This window comes from Drosophila grimshawi, unplaced genomic scaffold, assembly GCF_018153295.1.
Source record: "Drosophila grimshawi isolate 15287-2541.00 unplaced genomic scaffold, ASM1815329v1 contig_44, whole genome shotgun sequence".
Taxonomy (NCBI): domain Eukaryota; kingdom Metazoa; phylum Arthropoda; class Insecta; order Diptera; family Drosophilidae; genus Drosophila; species Drosophila grimshawi.
In genome coordinates, this window is record NW_025063240.1 from 9,263,352 (window position 1) to 9,276,904 (window position 13,553).

Genomic DNA, 13,553 nt, shown 5'->3' on the forward strand with positions numbered 1-13,553 from the left:
TCTATATATTGTTTACATATATTTCTTAGATTGCCTGCATTCTACAAAAGCCGACTGCTAATAATAATAGTAATAAATGTTTACAACTTTGTGTACAAATAGATGGCCACAATCAAACCATATAGACCCAGTACCTCGGCAAAGATTAGGATGAGAATCATGCCGACAAAGAGACGCGGCTGTTGGGCTGTTGCACGAACACATGCATCTCCAGTGATGCCAATGGCCAATCCCGACGAGAGTCCGGCCAGGCCAACTGCAAGTCCAGCGCCCAACTGGAGGAGACCTTTTTGTATCGTATAAAGTTCATCAATGGAACCGGCAATTAGCACAGCCACAACCAGGCCATAGATGGCTATAATGCCGGCCATCACCACCGGTATGATGGCCTTCATAATTAGTTCCGGCCTGGCAACAGCCATTGTGGCAATGCCAATGCCAGACATTGCCGTACCATATGCGGCACCGAATGATGAAAAGATGATTGCTGAGGCAGCTCCCAAGCTGCCACAGAATACCGCATAGCTGGGCATATCGTAATCCTTCTCGGCGGTTGACATACTCGTTACGTATGATTTGAGTAAGGAATTATTTGAACTTCAATGTTTTGGAATCGAATGGCAAATGTAAAAAGCTTCTACGATCGAGTAACAAAATCAAAGTTATTTTTTGGGTTGTTTTTTTTTTTTTGTTTTTGTTTTGGAAACCAATCGAGTGCGACTAATTTTTCTATACAGCTTTCCAATATACATATTTTTTTTCCTTTTAATGATAATTCTAATATTTATGTACGAGCTGATACAGCCATGTTCTGGCTGATAAAAAAAAATACGCTCATTCTTAATATGCAATTTTTGTTTTGCTTTTCCTCGGCTGCTCCGTGTTTGCTGCTAACGAGGTTTATCTTTATGTGCCGTTAAATTTTCCGTTTACCAATTTATATACATAAATGCATGGCGAAAATTGTGAAAATTTATGGTGCAAGGCGGTTTGCAGAATACTAGTCAGCATTCCGGGTAAATAAACCGCAAAGCGAATTCCGACTATTGAAAATCGATCCTGTGCTTTTTCCCACTTGCTTTTTGTTGTTTTTCCTCTACGGTTTTTGTTTTTCTTTTTTTTGCATGTACACTTTGAACGCTTTCAACATTTCTTTTTCTTTTTCGCACTTGTTTCAATTAAACAAATTGGAAAATATGAACCCTCTGGTCCCGAAAGGGGTGGTTGGGTGGAGTTCTTTCTTCTCCTGGGCGTGAGCTTAAAATGCGCAGCGGTTAGCTAGCGACAATTTTCTTCACACAAAACAAAATGGAAATTTGTTTGTGGCACCACTGGGGAGCACATGGGCGGTGTGGTGTGGCGTGACTGCCTGGCATATATATATATATATATATATATATATTGATATATATATATATGTATAGCCCTTATCTTTTGATGCCTTATGTTTATGAGCGAAGACATCAATTTTCGCACAGTTTGCCTAGCGGCAGCAGCAGCAGCAGCAGCAGCATCAGTGGAAATAGCAACTACAACAGCCACATTGTGTTTGTGTAGAGCAAAAAAAAATAAAAAATAAAGAAAAAAATAAAGCAAAACGTTTTGTTGAGTTTTCTTTTATTTTGCTTGAGTTTCGCTTCTGGTTGGCGCTGCTTTCATTCGATGTGATTTTGTTAAGTTGTCACTAAGGTGCCACAGATTCGTTGCGCCTGGGAATTTGTTTATGCATAAGGTCACCTTGCCATAAGCTTAATGAACATTTCATTTCTAAGTGGTTGCTTGTCATGCCACACACACACACACACACACACACACACACGATATTTAATGCCACTCAAAATTGAATCAGTTTCTTAGACGATTACTTTGTGTACAAATAGATGGCCACAATCAACCCATATAGACCCAGTACCTCGGCAAAGATCAGGATGAGGATCATGCCCACAAAAAGGCGCGGTTGCTGGGCAGTGCCACGCACCCCAGCATCGCCAACGATGCCGATGGCAAAGCCCGCCGCTAGACCGGCAAACCCCACAGATAATCCAGCTGCCAGATGAATGTAGCCCTTGCGTATCGTGTATTCCGGTGATAGGGAGCCGGCAATTAGCACCGATACAACCAGGCCATAGATGGCTATAATGCCGGCCATCACCACCGGAATGATGGACTTCATAATTAGCTCCGGTCGCATCACTGCCATAGCGGCAATGCCTGTTCCTGATTTTGCAGTGCCAAATGCTGCTCCCAGGGATGAGAATATGATGGCTGAGGCCGCACCCATTCCGCCAAAGAAAAATGCATATGGCGGCTTATCGTTTTCGTTCTCAGTCTGCGCTGCTTCACTCATTGCCCTGTTTCCCGCTTTCCCACTTTTCCAAGCTTATTATTTTCAAGTTTTCTTTTTTCACAATGCTCTCGATTTAGCTCGGACTGCTGGCTGAATAGGTAGAATTCAGTTGAGAATAGACTCACAATTCTAAATTCGCTTCGAAGCCTGCTCTCAGCTTACTTGATCCAGCTGGATTCATTTCTGTTCAAAGTATTGTATGACAGTAGGACATGTAAGATTTGATACTTTATGAGCTCAAATATTTTTTTATTCATATCCACCATTTGTACAGAGTTGTATTTCGATAAGGATTTGCAGTGCTTAACAGGTTTCTGTTTTAGTAAACTGAACTGTGAACTGTGACTAAACGGAATGCTTTGATTCTCTCCAAGAAATTTAATGGGATTAAATATATTTAATATATATTTAAAATAAAATTCAAAATATATGCTGCAAATATGAATGTCGAATCGAAATGATGAAATCTATTCCCCATTAGAAATCCGACCAATTCGCTAAGAAAAATAGATGGTTTGTGTTTAATGTACATATTTTCATTATGTTAAAATGAAAATAAAAAAAAATCGACAATTGCTTAAATCAAATAAAAATGTATTATTCAATTCAATTGAACGATTGAGCAGCCCTCGCAAGGTTTGGCTGACTGGCATTTTGGTGCCAAGATATTCCATTAAAGATTTATGTTGCGCTGGGATTTGGTAACACAAAAACTTCAGCTCCAATATCTGCCCAGCTTCTGGTCCTGTCTCTGCTCTTCGCCAGCTATTGTTATTGTTATTGTTGTTGTTGTTGCTGTTGCTGTTGCTGTTGCGTTTATGCCGTTTGTGCAACTATAAATCGTTTATGTATTTTGTTGAGTGCGAGGATTTATCGCTGGAGCTGAATATGAGAAAGGAATCACATAAATACAAATAAATCAAAAGCATTTCGAATGGCATTGCCAATACAAACAGGAATTGAGAAGAAATAGAGAAATACTCGTACACAAACACAATGTGGCTGTTGTAGTTGCTATTTCCACTGATGCTGCTGCTGCTGCTGCTGCTGCCGCTAGGCAAACTGTGCGAAAATTGATGTCTTCGCTCATAAAAATAAGGCATCAAAAGAATCGGGCTATACATATATATATATATATATATATATATATATATATATATATATATGCCAGGCAGTCAGGCAGGCTGAAAGTGTTTTTGTTGAAAGCAACATTGTAAATTTTATGACTTTTTTATGCGTTGAAATCTATAAATTATGTAAACTGACACTGACAGCTGTCAACCGAAGGCTCTGAGAGCAACACTGAACACTGAAACCGAAACGCTGGCAAGTGACACATGTGTCAAATGGCAGTCGCCTGCGAATTCGCTATGCGGCACAGTCCTTAGTCCTCAGTCCACCCAGCATCCCATCCTCATTCCATGTACCACAGTACCTCACCCCACCCAAGATACAGCAAAGAGAGGGCAACTGATGACTCGAGATGATTAAATGATTGCCAGCAGCAATAAAAAATTGATGCTTCAAATTATTGTTTTTATATACATACATACATACATACATATATACATACATACATACATACATCCATACATACATCCATACATATACGTATAATGTTTTTCCTTGCTTTTATTGTGTTTGCAATCCCAACAACAGTAAAAACAGTTCACTTTATGTTCATCATTTTAGAAGTTTTTAGAATATTATCAAACAGAAACTTTATAATATGCAACATAAAAGTACACATAAATATTTAGTATGTATGTCTATAAGCTAATAGAAGCTTATCTTGTCCAGTTTTCAAATCTCAAATTGTTAAATTATTAGCTATTCATTTCGTATACAAATTCTATATACACTTAGAAAAAAGAAATTGCACCGCGTTTTAGAAAATCGCCTCACCATATTATTTAGACAGTGTATTGCTAAAATGAAAGATTTCGACTTCCGAAGAATTACGATTTTTCTTAATTCCCGGATATTATTATCTGTGTGTTTTTTCTTATAGCGTACGTAGAATTCTAATATTTAATTACTATTTTCTGAATTTCAGAAATGATATTTTCTAAAAAATAACGTTTTGCATTCATACTTTTTCGAACTGTTTTGTATTATTAAGTACTATATTTCTGAAAAGTCGTAAAGCCTTTTTAATTTTAGGAAATTGTTGTTTTCTTTAGAAATTATTACTAAACTTTCTATTTTTCAGGCCAATCAAAGTTTCAGTTTTCTAAAATTCATGCCAATATTTGGTTTCCTGAGTGTATTGTGTGGAAATTTTAGCATTTTTCCGTCTTATTTTTAAGTTGAAAATCTTGAACTGAATTATAGCTCGTAGTTTGAGATTAAAGGCATATTATTTTACTTATGTTTTTTAGTATAAGATTCTATTAAGTTCGAGCTGTAAATCGTGAACTCAGTTGACCTGTTTAGCTGCTAGTTTTCACGTGTTGCCATTAAGCTATTCGCTTTATAAATTTCCCGAGTGCGTTCCTGTCAAGATGCAATAAATGCTGGTATGGGTCTGATATGGTATGGTTTAGTATTGTATAGCATGGTATGGGGGGAGGAATACGTACATATACCAAGTGCCGGCACTAAAATAACAAACGAAGTAAATTAACCAAAAATAAATTAACTGGAAAACCCGGCCACAAAGGGTTTTCATTTACGGTTAGTCTGCTGCTGCTGCTACTGCTGCTGCTGCTGGGATTCAAGGGGTGTCAACCGTGGTGCTGCTTCCGCTGCTGCGACAGCGGTGTCGACTGCGACGTTGGCTTTGTGTGTGACTTTGGGATTCCCAAATGTGCTTTCAACATGCAATTTTTATTATTGACTCGCATTGTCGTGTCAGCGCTCAGCTTTTCAGCATTTTCCGCTCGACGAGTCGCAAAAATGCCATTACTGTCAATCAAGAGACGGAAAAAATCCGGGAATGAAATCAAAAACATTAAAGCCCCACTCACAAACACGTATGTATATGTACATACCTCCCTATAGACATACATACATATATATATATATCTATATATATATACATATATATAAGCATTTTTGTTGTATCTCCAACTATGAGATACACTATCTATGTTATTTATATTTAAGTAAACAATCAATCAGAGTTGTACTAAAATGTATTCAATTCAAATCGGCTTTAAGCAGTGTTTAATTTTATTTGTATACCCTCGACACATTAAAAATGGGTAAATGGTTTTGTGCAAAAGTATGTAACAGGCAGTAGAATGCATCTTCGGCCCCATCGCATATATATTTTCTTGATTAGAGTTAAAAGTAGAGTCGAGTAAGATACGCTGAAATATCATTGGTAACAGTGACAACATATATGAATATATATGTATATTCATTCAAGCATTATTTATATTTATATTTGATCGCTTGTCACGCCAGCTGATAGTCGGTTCTTTAATATGATCGCATTAACAGGAAGACTAACGGAAAAGGCTAAATCGACTTGATTGCTTATACTTATAAGGATATATGTTATGCTCCAAGATGGTTCTTCTACCTGAATAGGCAGCAATTCTGTATTCAAACTGAACTTTTTAAACAAATTTATATATGTTCATATACAGTACACACAATTCAAACTATTCCCGTTTATTTGTCTACTCTCTTTAAGATCATCCACTTTAAGATTTGATACTCATCATTTGTATCAAAAAATGGGGAACTAAGTTCAATCGTTTCTAAAATGAGCACTAGTTATAAATAATTAAATATCTCTTATGATTCCGTCAAATATGATTTGATGCTACTGCGAACTAAATATATATATATATATATATATATATATATATTTATATATACACGTGTGACCTCTCTGTCTACGCTTATCTGTTGCCGTGAACTTAACAAATTTGAGCAAAAGCTCGAAATTAGAACCTGATCCAGGTTCCTCTAAAGCCATTGACGTCGTCTATTATCAGTGGTACTTGATAACAGCATCGTTCAATGCATATAAAATGCTATAAAATGTCGGTAGTCCGACTCTGAGAATTCAGTCTACATCTAATTCTATTGAGACCAATTAGCCATAGCAGGAAGAGATGGAATTAAATTGGGTTGCATTTACTTTATGCATAAGTCTGATCCTGATCAAAAGCGAATCCTCTTTCGCAACTACAGCGACGAAAAATGAAGTGAGTAAATAAGAATTAATTATATTATACAAGCGAGTTATTCTAATTCTAAATTATATCAGATCTGCAAAGCATCAAGGAGAGAGGAGGAACAATGCGGATCATATGCCTATAAGGCCATCAAACCACTGCTCATCTACATGGAATTGATGAGGACAGAAGTGGAGAACTATGATAATATAACATCCATTAAGAATAGGGAAATTAAAGGCCTTCAAATGAAGATATCCCAATATAAATCAGATTCAATAAAGAATTTGAGAGAGCAGATTATTGCTGGATTGAGGGAACAGATCATCAGCAAGGACAATGAATTAAAGCAGTTACAGCAAAATGTATATGAAACTATCATTCAGGAACTGAGAAACAGAACAGCAAGGCAGGACTCTGAAATCAAGGAGTTGCAGAAGAAACTAGTTAATCAATATGAAAATGTCGCCTTCATACAGGAATTGAGAAATCAGATAGATTTATACAAGAATAACAATGACAATTTGCAATCAATCAGGAATGAATTAAATAAGCTCAATTCACTAAAATATGAGGAATGCACAAGTGATTTAATCTCCAAACAAAAACTTCAAATCGAAAGCGATGCAATCAAATTGCTGGAGTTGCAGATACAGTTGGAGGAAGATAAGAAAACCATTGAGGAAAAGGATCAAGAAATATCCAAATTACAAAACGATGTCAACAAAAAAAGTGGCTTAAATGACAATCCCTTTGTTGGTTGCACATCTTTTGGAGATGTTACGGATGTTCATAAAACCAGTTTCTCTAAATATTCCTTTGATGTCTTATGCGACACGGAGACAGCAGGTCCTCGATGGACAGTTATCCAGCAGCGAATCAATGGTAAAGAAGATTTCAACAGGTCTTGGACAACATACCGCGAAGGCTTTGGTTCCTTTGATGGAGACTTCTTCTTGGGCTTGGAGAAGATCCATCGCTTGACGAGCTACAAACGCTTTGAACTCTATGTATATCTGGAATTTTTTGATGGCGAAACACGATATGCGAGATATCAACAATTTTCTGTTGCTGGCGAAAGCGATGAATACAAACTGAGCATAAGTGGATTCAGTGGCAATGTCACAGATATCATGTCAGAGTCTGACAATAATCAGAAATTTACGACATATGATCGTGATAATGATGACTGGAATGATGGCAATTGTGCATTTGAAGACCTTGGTGGATGGTGGTACATTGGCGAATGTGAAACGAGGTAAGTAAATGACTCTCTTCTTCATCTCTCAAATATTTAACTGTTTTCTTCTTTTCTTCTACAGAAGCTTAAATTCAAAGTACCATAACAGTTTATATGACTGGAAAGCTGATGGTTTATCTTCGTTTAATCCAGCCAAAAATGTTAAAATGCTTATTCGCCCAACATAAATAAAGAAATGATGCAAATTTAAGATGAATTGTACTTTGGAATTGTAAATGCAATTGAAAATGAACTCTCAAATAATTTAATTGGCACTGTAATTATAACAAATTTTTATGAATTTCTATGCCGAGCTAAATTTGGGAGCGTGATTGTATCTTCAACAGCTCGATCGATATGGATATGGAAACTAGAAATTTCGACAATGTCCTAGCAAGTAAAGAAGTGAAGATTAAGAAAGTAATTAAACGCCAATAATTTATGCATACACTTATACATCTCAACCAGATGCAAAATATTTATTTATATATTTCTGCTCCATTCGCTTATCATGCTGCTCGCTTTTCTCTTATTTCGAGAGATAAACAGAAAAATTAACCATACAACTAAATAAACTTGGTATGCGTTTTGTATACGAAAATTTCTATTCAAATTTTGTTATCCCTCTTAAGATTTTGGAAGTGTTTTCAAAGTTCAATTTGTAGATTAAATAAAATTAAAAATAAAGAAAATTTGGTTTTGCCGCTTCCAAATCATGTTTGCTTAAGGTTTAATATTATATTCTTGAGTCGAACAAACTAACCACAGAGGTTAGCTTTATGTTATACACTTTACACAATTTGTGGGGTGGGCCTTAAAGCCTCAATACTTTTCGTAGATAGGAGGGCAGCGGAGAGACTTAGACGTACTGTGTTTGGCCACTCAGGTGACAGTAATTTCGCGCCATCGCGCAAAGCAAAGCGATATGGTATTAAAAATGTTAGCGTGTCACATATCCATTCCGATGTATATATATATATATATATGTGTGTATAGGGGCAAATTTGAAAATTGTCTGAAACGAGCCCGACAACAGGCCGATGAGTGATTGCCAACATGCATCGCATATATTGGCGTGCCAAAGCTAATGATTTAGGCAGTACATAACTATATAAATATCAAGGTTTTGTTTTTTTTTTTTGGGCGTAACGCTTGTTGATACTAGTCCCTCCCCCCATCTGCACCCCTCGTGTCTAGCTGGTCAAAGTTTGGAGTTAGACGCTTTGCACTGATATATCTTTTATTATGTAGTTTTGTGTCATCGTAAAATCGTCGGCTATTACTTGATTGTCCTTCATGAAAGCCATAAAGGCGCTGACAGCTCCAAGAAACCCTCCTGTGGGCCTATGGGTGCCATTGTAAAATGATTTACTCGCCTCGCTTCTCGCTCTTAGCTCATTTGTGGCGGACGCGAAGCGTTTGGCTTCTGCCTTTCTTCACCAACTTCGCAAACTCAAAAGACTACTCATTTTTTATGGCTCTGTTTTTTTTTTTTTTGTTTTCCTCTTTTTTACGGTCTTTTACAGTTTAACGACGCATTACTGACACACAAACTGAGGGCAACCAGGCTAACGAAATCTATTCATGATTTCGTTTAACAAAATACTCCTCTTAACATTTTATCGTATTTATTCCTTCTTGTCTATTAGGCCCAGGCCACTGTTGATATTTGGTCTGCATTTCAAGTTTTCCCGTTTTCCTCGGGTTTGGTTCGCTTTTAATTTTTGGGCGTAGCAATTTTCTCGCATTTTTATGATATGCCATTTCGTCATTCCTATTGTATGTTTGTACTTCTGTATACATCGACTATATTGTATATCGTAATTTCATTTCATACTCGGCGATATTTTTGCTGACGACTTTGTTCGTTATTTTTTCACAGCCCAGCATTAAGTAATTTATACAGCCCGTATATTAGAACCATTTCGACCTAATGGACGTCTTAAAAATGCATTAGATTAATGAAACTGGATTTGTTTCCTGTATTTTGTGTGCTTGTGTGTATGGAAAACAGTTTTCTGCTGGGGTCATGACTTTATATATTAAATATGTATAAGTAAATAATAATGTACACATAATATACACTCTAATACTTGCGTAATTAAATATGAATCATGAGAAATAATAAAGAATAATAATAATAATAAAAATACTGACTTTCGATCCCTTTATATGTATACCGTATTTATGTATTTCTTTTTTTATTTTTTTTTTAAGTGTATCTGAATGTAAAGATATCGCCCGTACCTGGGAACCTAAACTCATTCCAGATATTAGACACCGCTGAGCCGGTGGCAAAGGTAGCAAATAATTCAGCTAGTTTATGGCCAGCGGGATTAGGGACTTTGGTCTATGAAAAATATACAGGTGGCCCTCCGCTTGAGACTTGGGTGCCGAGAAATGTCCTTATCACACGGCTTGTCAACATAACTCGAACAACGAAGCGTGAAGTTGTTGACATTGATTAGGGTGAACTCTGAACTCGCCGCGTTCGCCACTTGCACCTTTGCCGAATGAAATCGATGTCTGGTGGTGTCTGTTTCTAGGTTCTGTCCCTATTCCCAACACACAAAATACACTGCACAGAGTCGCTGAGTTATTGTTGCACATTTGTTGGCGATAAGCCAATGGCTCCCAAACCATCTCCCCAAAACTTTAACTTACTCCACCATTCAGTTTGTCTTTTTGTTTGTTACTTTTTCCTTATGTGATTTTACATTTAATGCCGTGTCATGGTAACTGCCAGCTCGACTGACTGACTGACTGCCCGCCGGAACACACATTAGATAAATTAGCCGTAATTAAACTTGCAGGTATTATAATTCCATCAATGCATTTGTAACGCATCGTTCATTCAAGTTTTTCTTTTCCTATATCATTTATTTGTATCTGTGAATAAAACATTATTGTAGCCAACGGAATAAACATTCAATTGTCTCCTTACAACTCTTGAATCAATTTTAGTCCTTCAGTTAAAATAAATGTCAGTTAAAGTACAGCACTTGCTATAGAGCATATAATCGTCGTTTCAGTTTCAGTTTGAATATTAACGTCTAAAAGTCTTTTCATTTTTATGCTTTTTTTCCCAAATGTTCATTTCATGTTGAATTCTCGACCATTTTGGCCATAAGTTATGTGTCATGACTGAGACGCAGACGTCGACGCTTTTGGCCAAGACGTCTTGGGGCTACGCTCAGATCTGAGATCTGAGATGAGGTGGATGGAAACATGAAGCGAACGAACAATCAGCATAAAGTAAAAACCTCATATCATTGTTAGGCGGGTGGCTCAAGTGGAACAAATTAATTTCGTTCGTTTTAATTATTTTCTTCTTTTGTCGCTCTTTCACCATCTTTCTCTGTCCTTAAGCGTTGCCTCTTCGTTAAGTTGTTATAATTCGAGTGCTATTAACTCACATGCCGTTGGGATCAATTTATGCTGGAATCATGGTTTAATTATTTAAATGAATTCACATTTACATTATTTTTTCTTCTTTCGATACAGAGAGAAGCTGCAAATCATGCACATCATCAAGACTTTAATGATGTCCCCTTGTCCAACGAACACCAAGCGTATTTTTTGTTATTTATTTTTTTTAAATATCATTCGAAAACTATATGTTTTACCATATTTCGTAGGTGGAGCTGCCAATTTGACATGCCAAGTTGGATACAGACAGTATTGTAATCGATTTTCAAAACTGAAGATTGAGAATCAAATTTGCTTAGCCGAGTTGGATATAGACAGTATTCTAATTGATTTTGAAAATCTGACAATTTTAAGATTTCATATTGAGCATAATTAGTTGTTCTTTATTAAACCGATTCTGATAAAGAATGAGAAATTTTACAGAAATTTTTAAAATGCATATATTAAATTTTATTCTGACTAGTTAATAAACTGCTTGCAAATACAGCTAATATATTAAGAATAATTGGTTCTTAAGGGATCGAGGAACCTTCGAAAGATTTGTATATATATTAATTGTTTTCTGTAGGCAAACTTTTAACTCTTATTTGATTAGTTGCCTTAGGCTTGCTGGTGAATGCATTATGCTCAAGGCATTTACGAATCAAAAGAAATGGGCGATATTAAAGGATTACACAATATATTGTATAGTATTCATCACGCAGTCTTTCCGGCCAAAACTCAACTGTTGACCCCATGACTTCAGGCATTGTTGCTGTGTTCGCTGCTCTTGTTTGCGTGTGTGTCCACTTAAGCCCGCTTCCAAAATCACATTCACACCCAACACACACACACACACACACACACACACACACACACACACACATACACACACACATACGAGTTGTAACCTTTGCTGAATAACACAAGCGCACGCAATGTTTCCGCCAAAAAGCAACACAGGAATAAGAAGTAGAAGAAGTCGAAGAAGAAGCCAAGTTGGGTTCTGTTTCTGTTTTGTGGTCCTGCCTGGGCAACAATACCCGCCGCCAGTCTAAAGTGTCCAATCAAGTTTTTCAAAGTGAAACCTAAATAACATGTCATAATAAATAACCTTCAAGCGACCCAGCGAAATGGACACGACCACACCAGGAGTGCAGGAGCTACCATCACCGATAGGGAGGGAGAATGGGGGGCATGGCCCGCACTGCACAAAAAGACGAAAATCCAAAAATTCTGTAATTACAACGTAAATCCAAAATGTCTCAACACAGCGCACAGCCGTTGCACACCCACACACACACACACACACACACACACACTAAGGTCGAAGAAAACTTAATTCATATATCAAAAAGTTTGTCCGACCAGGCTGGGCTCAAGAGTAGCAATTTACGCGCAAGTAGCCAGCTCCAAGTTCGAGTAATATATTGTACACACTTTATATACATGTATATGTATGTGGATACAGCCCCCCCATCCCAATTTGGGCGTGGCAAGGGGTGAGGGTGGGTGGTCAGCCGGCCGGCCGGCTGGTCTGTCGTGTCGAATGAGAAACACAGCAATTATGCAATTTGATAATACTTCATTCTCGGGTAATAAATATTAATTATTTTTGCGAATGTGATTTCTCGTGTTTCTCCCGCCTCGCACATACTCACTGAGCTCTAGTTTAGCTGAGATTTATGGTCTCCGCCCGCTTACCGAATCAAATGAGACGTTTTGCTCTTGTTCGTGCACCCTCCCTCCCCCCTCACTTCCCCCTCAATCCATGCCCGTTTTGCTAGCCGAATTTGCCAATATTTCTTCTTGTCCTCAACACGAATGCACGTCAGACATGCGGATTTGATTAAAGTTTCCGTGTTGTTATTCGGTTCGTGCGGTCGCCTTTCTCGATGGGCTTACTTCTGCCAGTTTTTGCCTGTTGTTATCTCTACTCCAATTTCCATCGCCTGATATAGGTGCGAGGGCGGCAAAACGTTAGACAAAACTGTGGAATGACTTTTTTTTTAATGCCAAAACATTCATTTTTCTTTGCACTAAAAAAATGTTAAGCAAGAAAAATATCAGCTGCATTGAGATTTTTGACAATACCATACAAAAATATGAAATATTATCAGTCCACAGAAATAGGAGTATTGATCTTTATTTAAATTTTTGCATTATAAAATAGTTTTTTTTTCTTTATGAGTGTATTTGATAACATTAGAATGGTTAATAAAGAACAGAAATATAAATATATATATATATATATTATATATAAATATTTGTTATAGTTTGCAATATTTCAAAAAGCGACTTAAGTATTTTATTAATTTGATTAGTGTGAAAAATATATTTAAATGAAAACCAATAACAGAAGTGTAGCAAATTTTGTCAAGATGTTGTTCAACTAAAGAGTTTATATTTTGTGCGTACTTTAAAT

At 36.8% G+C, this 13,553-nt stretch overlaps 3 protein-coding genes across 3 annotated transcripts; 1 reads left to right on the forward strand and 2 right to left on the reverse strand.

Annotated features, from left to right (window-relative positions):
* LOC6559007 (V-type proton ATPase 16 kDa proteolipid subunit) lies at positions 1-587 on the reverse strand. Its single transcript, XM_001984735.2, has one exon. It carries the CDS (start codon positions 558-560, stop codon positions 81-83), a length of 480 nt encoding a protein of 159 aa, XP_001984771.1. The 5' UTR covers positions 561-587; the 3' UTR covers positions 1-80.
* Positions 588-1,610: 1,023 nt separating this feature from the next.
* On the reverse strand, positions 1,611-2,476 carry LOC6558970 (V-type proton ATPase 16 kDa proteolipid subunit). The gene has a single exon (XM_001984734.2). It carries the CDS (start codon positions 2,345-2,347, stop codon positions 1,862-1,864), a length of 486 nt encoding a protein of 161 aa, XP_001984770.1. The 5' UTR covers positions 2,348-2,476; the 3' UTR covers positions 1,611-1,861.
* Positions 2,477-6,370: 3,894 nt separating this feature from the next.
* Positions 6,371-8,021, forward strand: LOC116806535 (fibrinogen-like protein 1). Its single transcript, XM_032743474.1, has 3 exons — positions 6,371-6,510; positions 6,573-7,738; positions 7,803-8,021. Exons 1-3 carry the CDS (start codon positions 6,418-6,420, stop codon positions 7,906-7,908), a joined length of 1,365 nt encoding a protein of 454 aa, XP_032599365.1. The 5' UTR covers positions 6,371-6,417; the 3' UTR covers positions 7,909-8,021.
* The last annotated feature ends 5,532 nt before the right edge of the window (positions 8,022-13,553 follow it).

Bases quoted from the DNA above. Each gene is read 5' to 3' on its own strand.
- LOC116806535 (XM_032743474.1), top strand. From the start codon at position 6,418: ATGGAATTAAATTGGGTTGCATTTACTTTATGCATAAGTCTGATCCTG. The intron at 6,511-6,572 runs GTGAGTAAATAA...AAATTATATCAG, and splicing joins CTACAGCGACGAAAAATGAA to ATCTGCAAAGCATCAAGGAG. The intron at 7,739-7,802 runs GTAAGTAAATGA...TTTCTTCTACAG, and splicing joins ATTGGCGAATGTGAAACGAG to AAGCTTAAATTCAAAGTACC.
- LOC6559007 (XM_001984735.2), bottom strand. From the start codon at position 560: ATGTCAACCGCCGAGAAGGATTACGATATGCCCAGCTATGCGGTATTC.
- LOC6558970 (XM_001984734.2), bottom strand. From the start codon at position 2,347: ATGAGTGAAGCAGCGCAGACTGAGAACGAAAACGATAAGCCGCCATAT.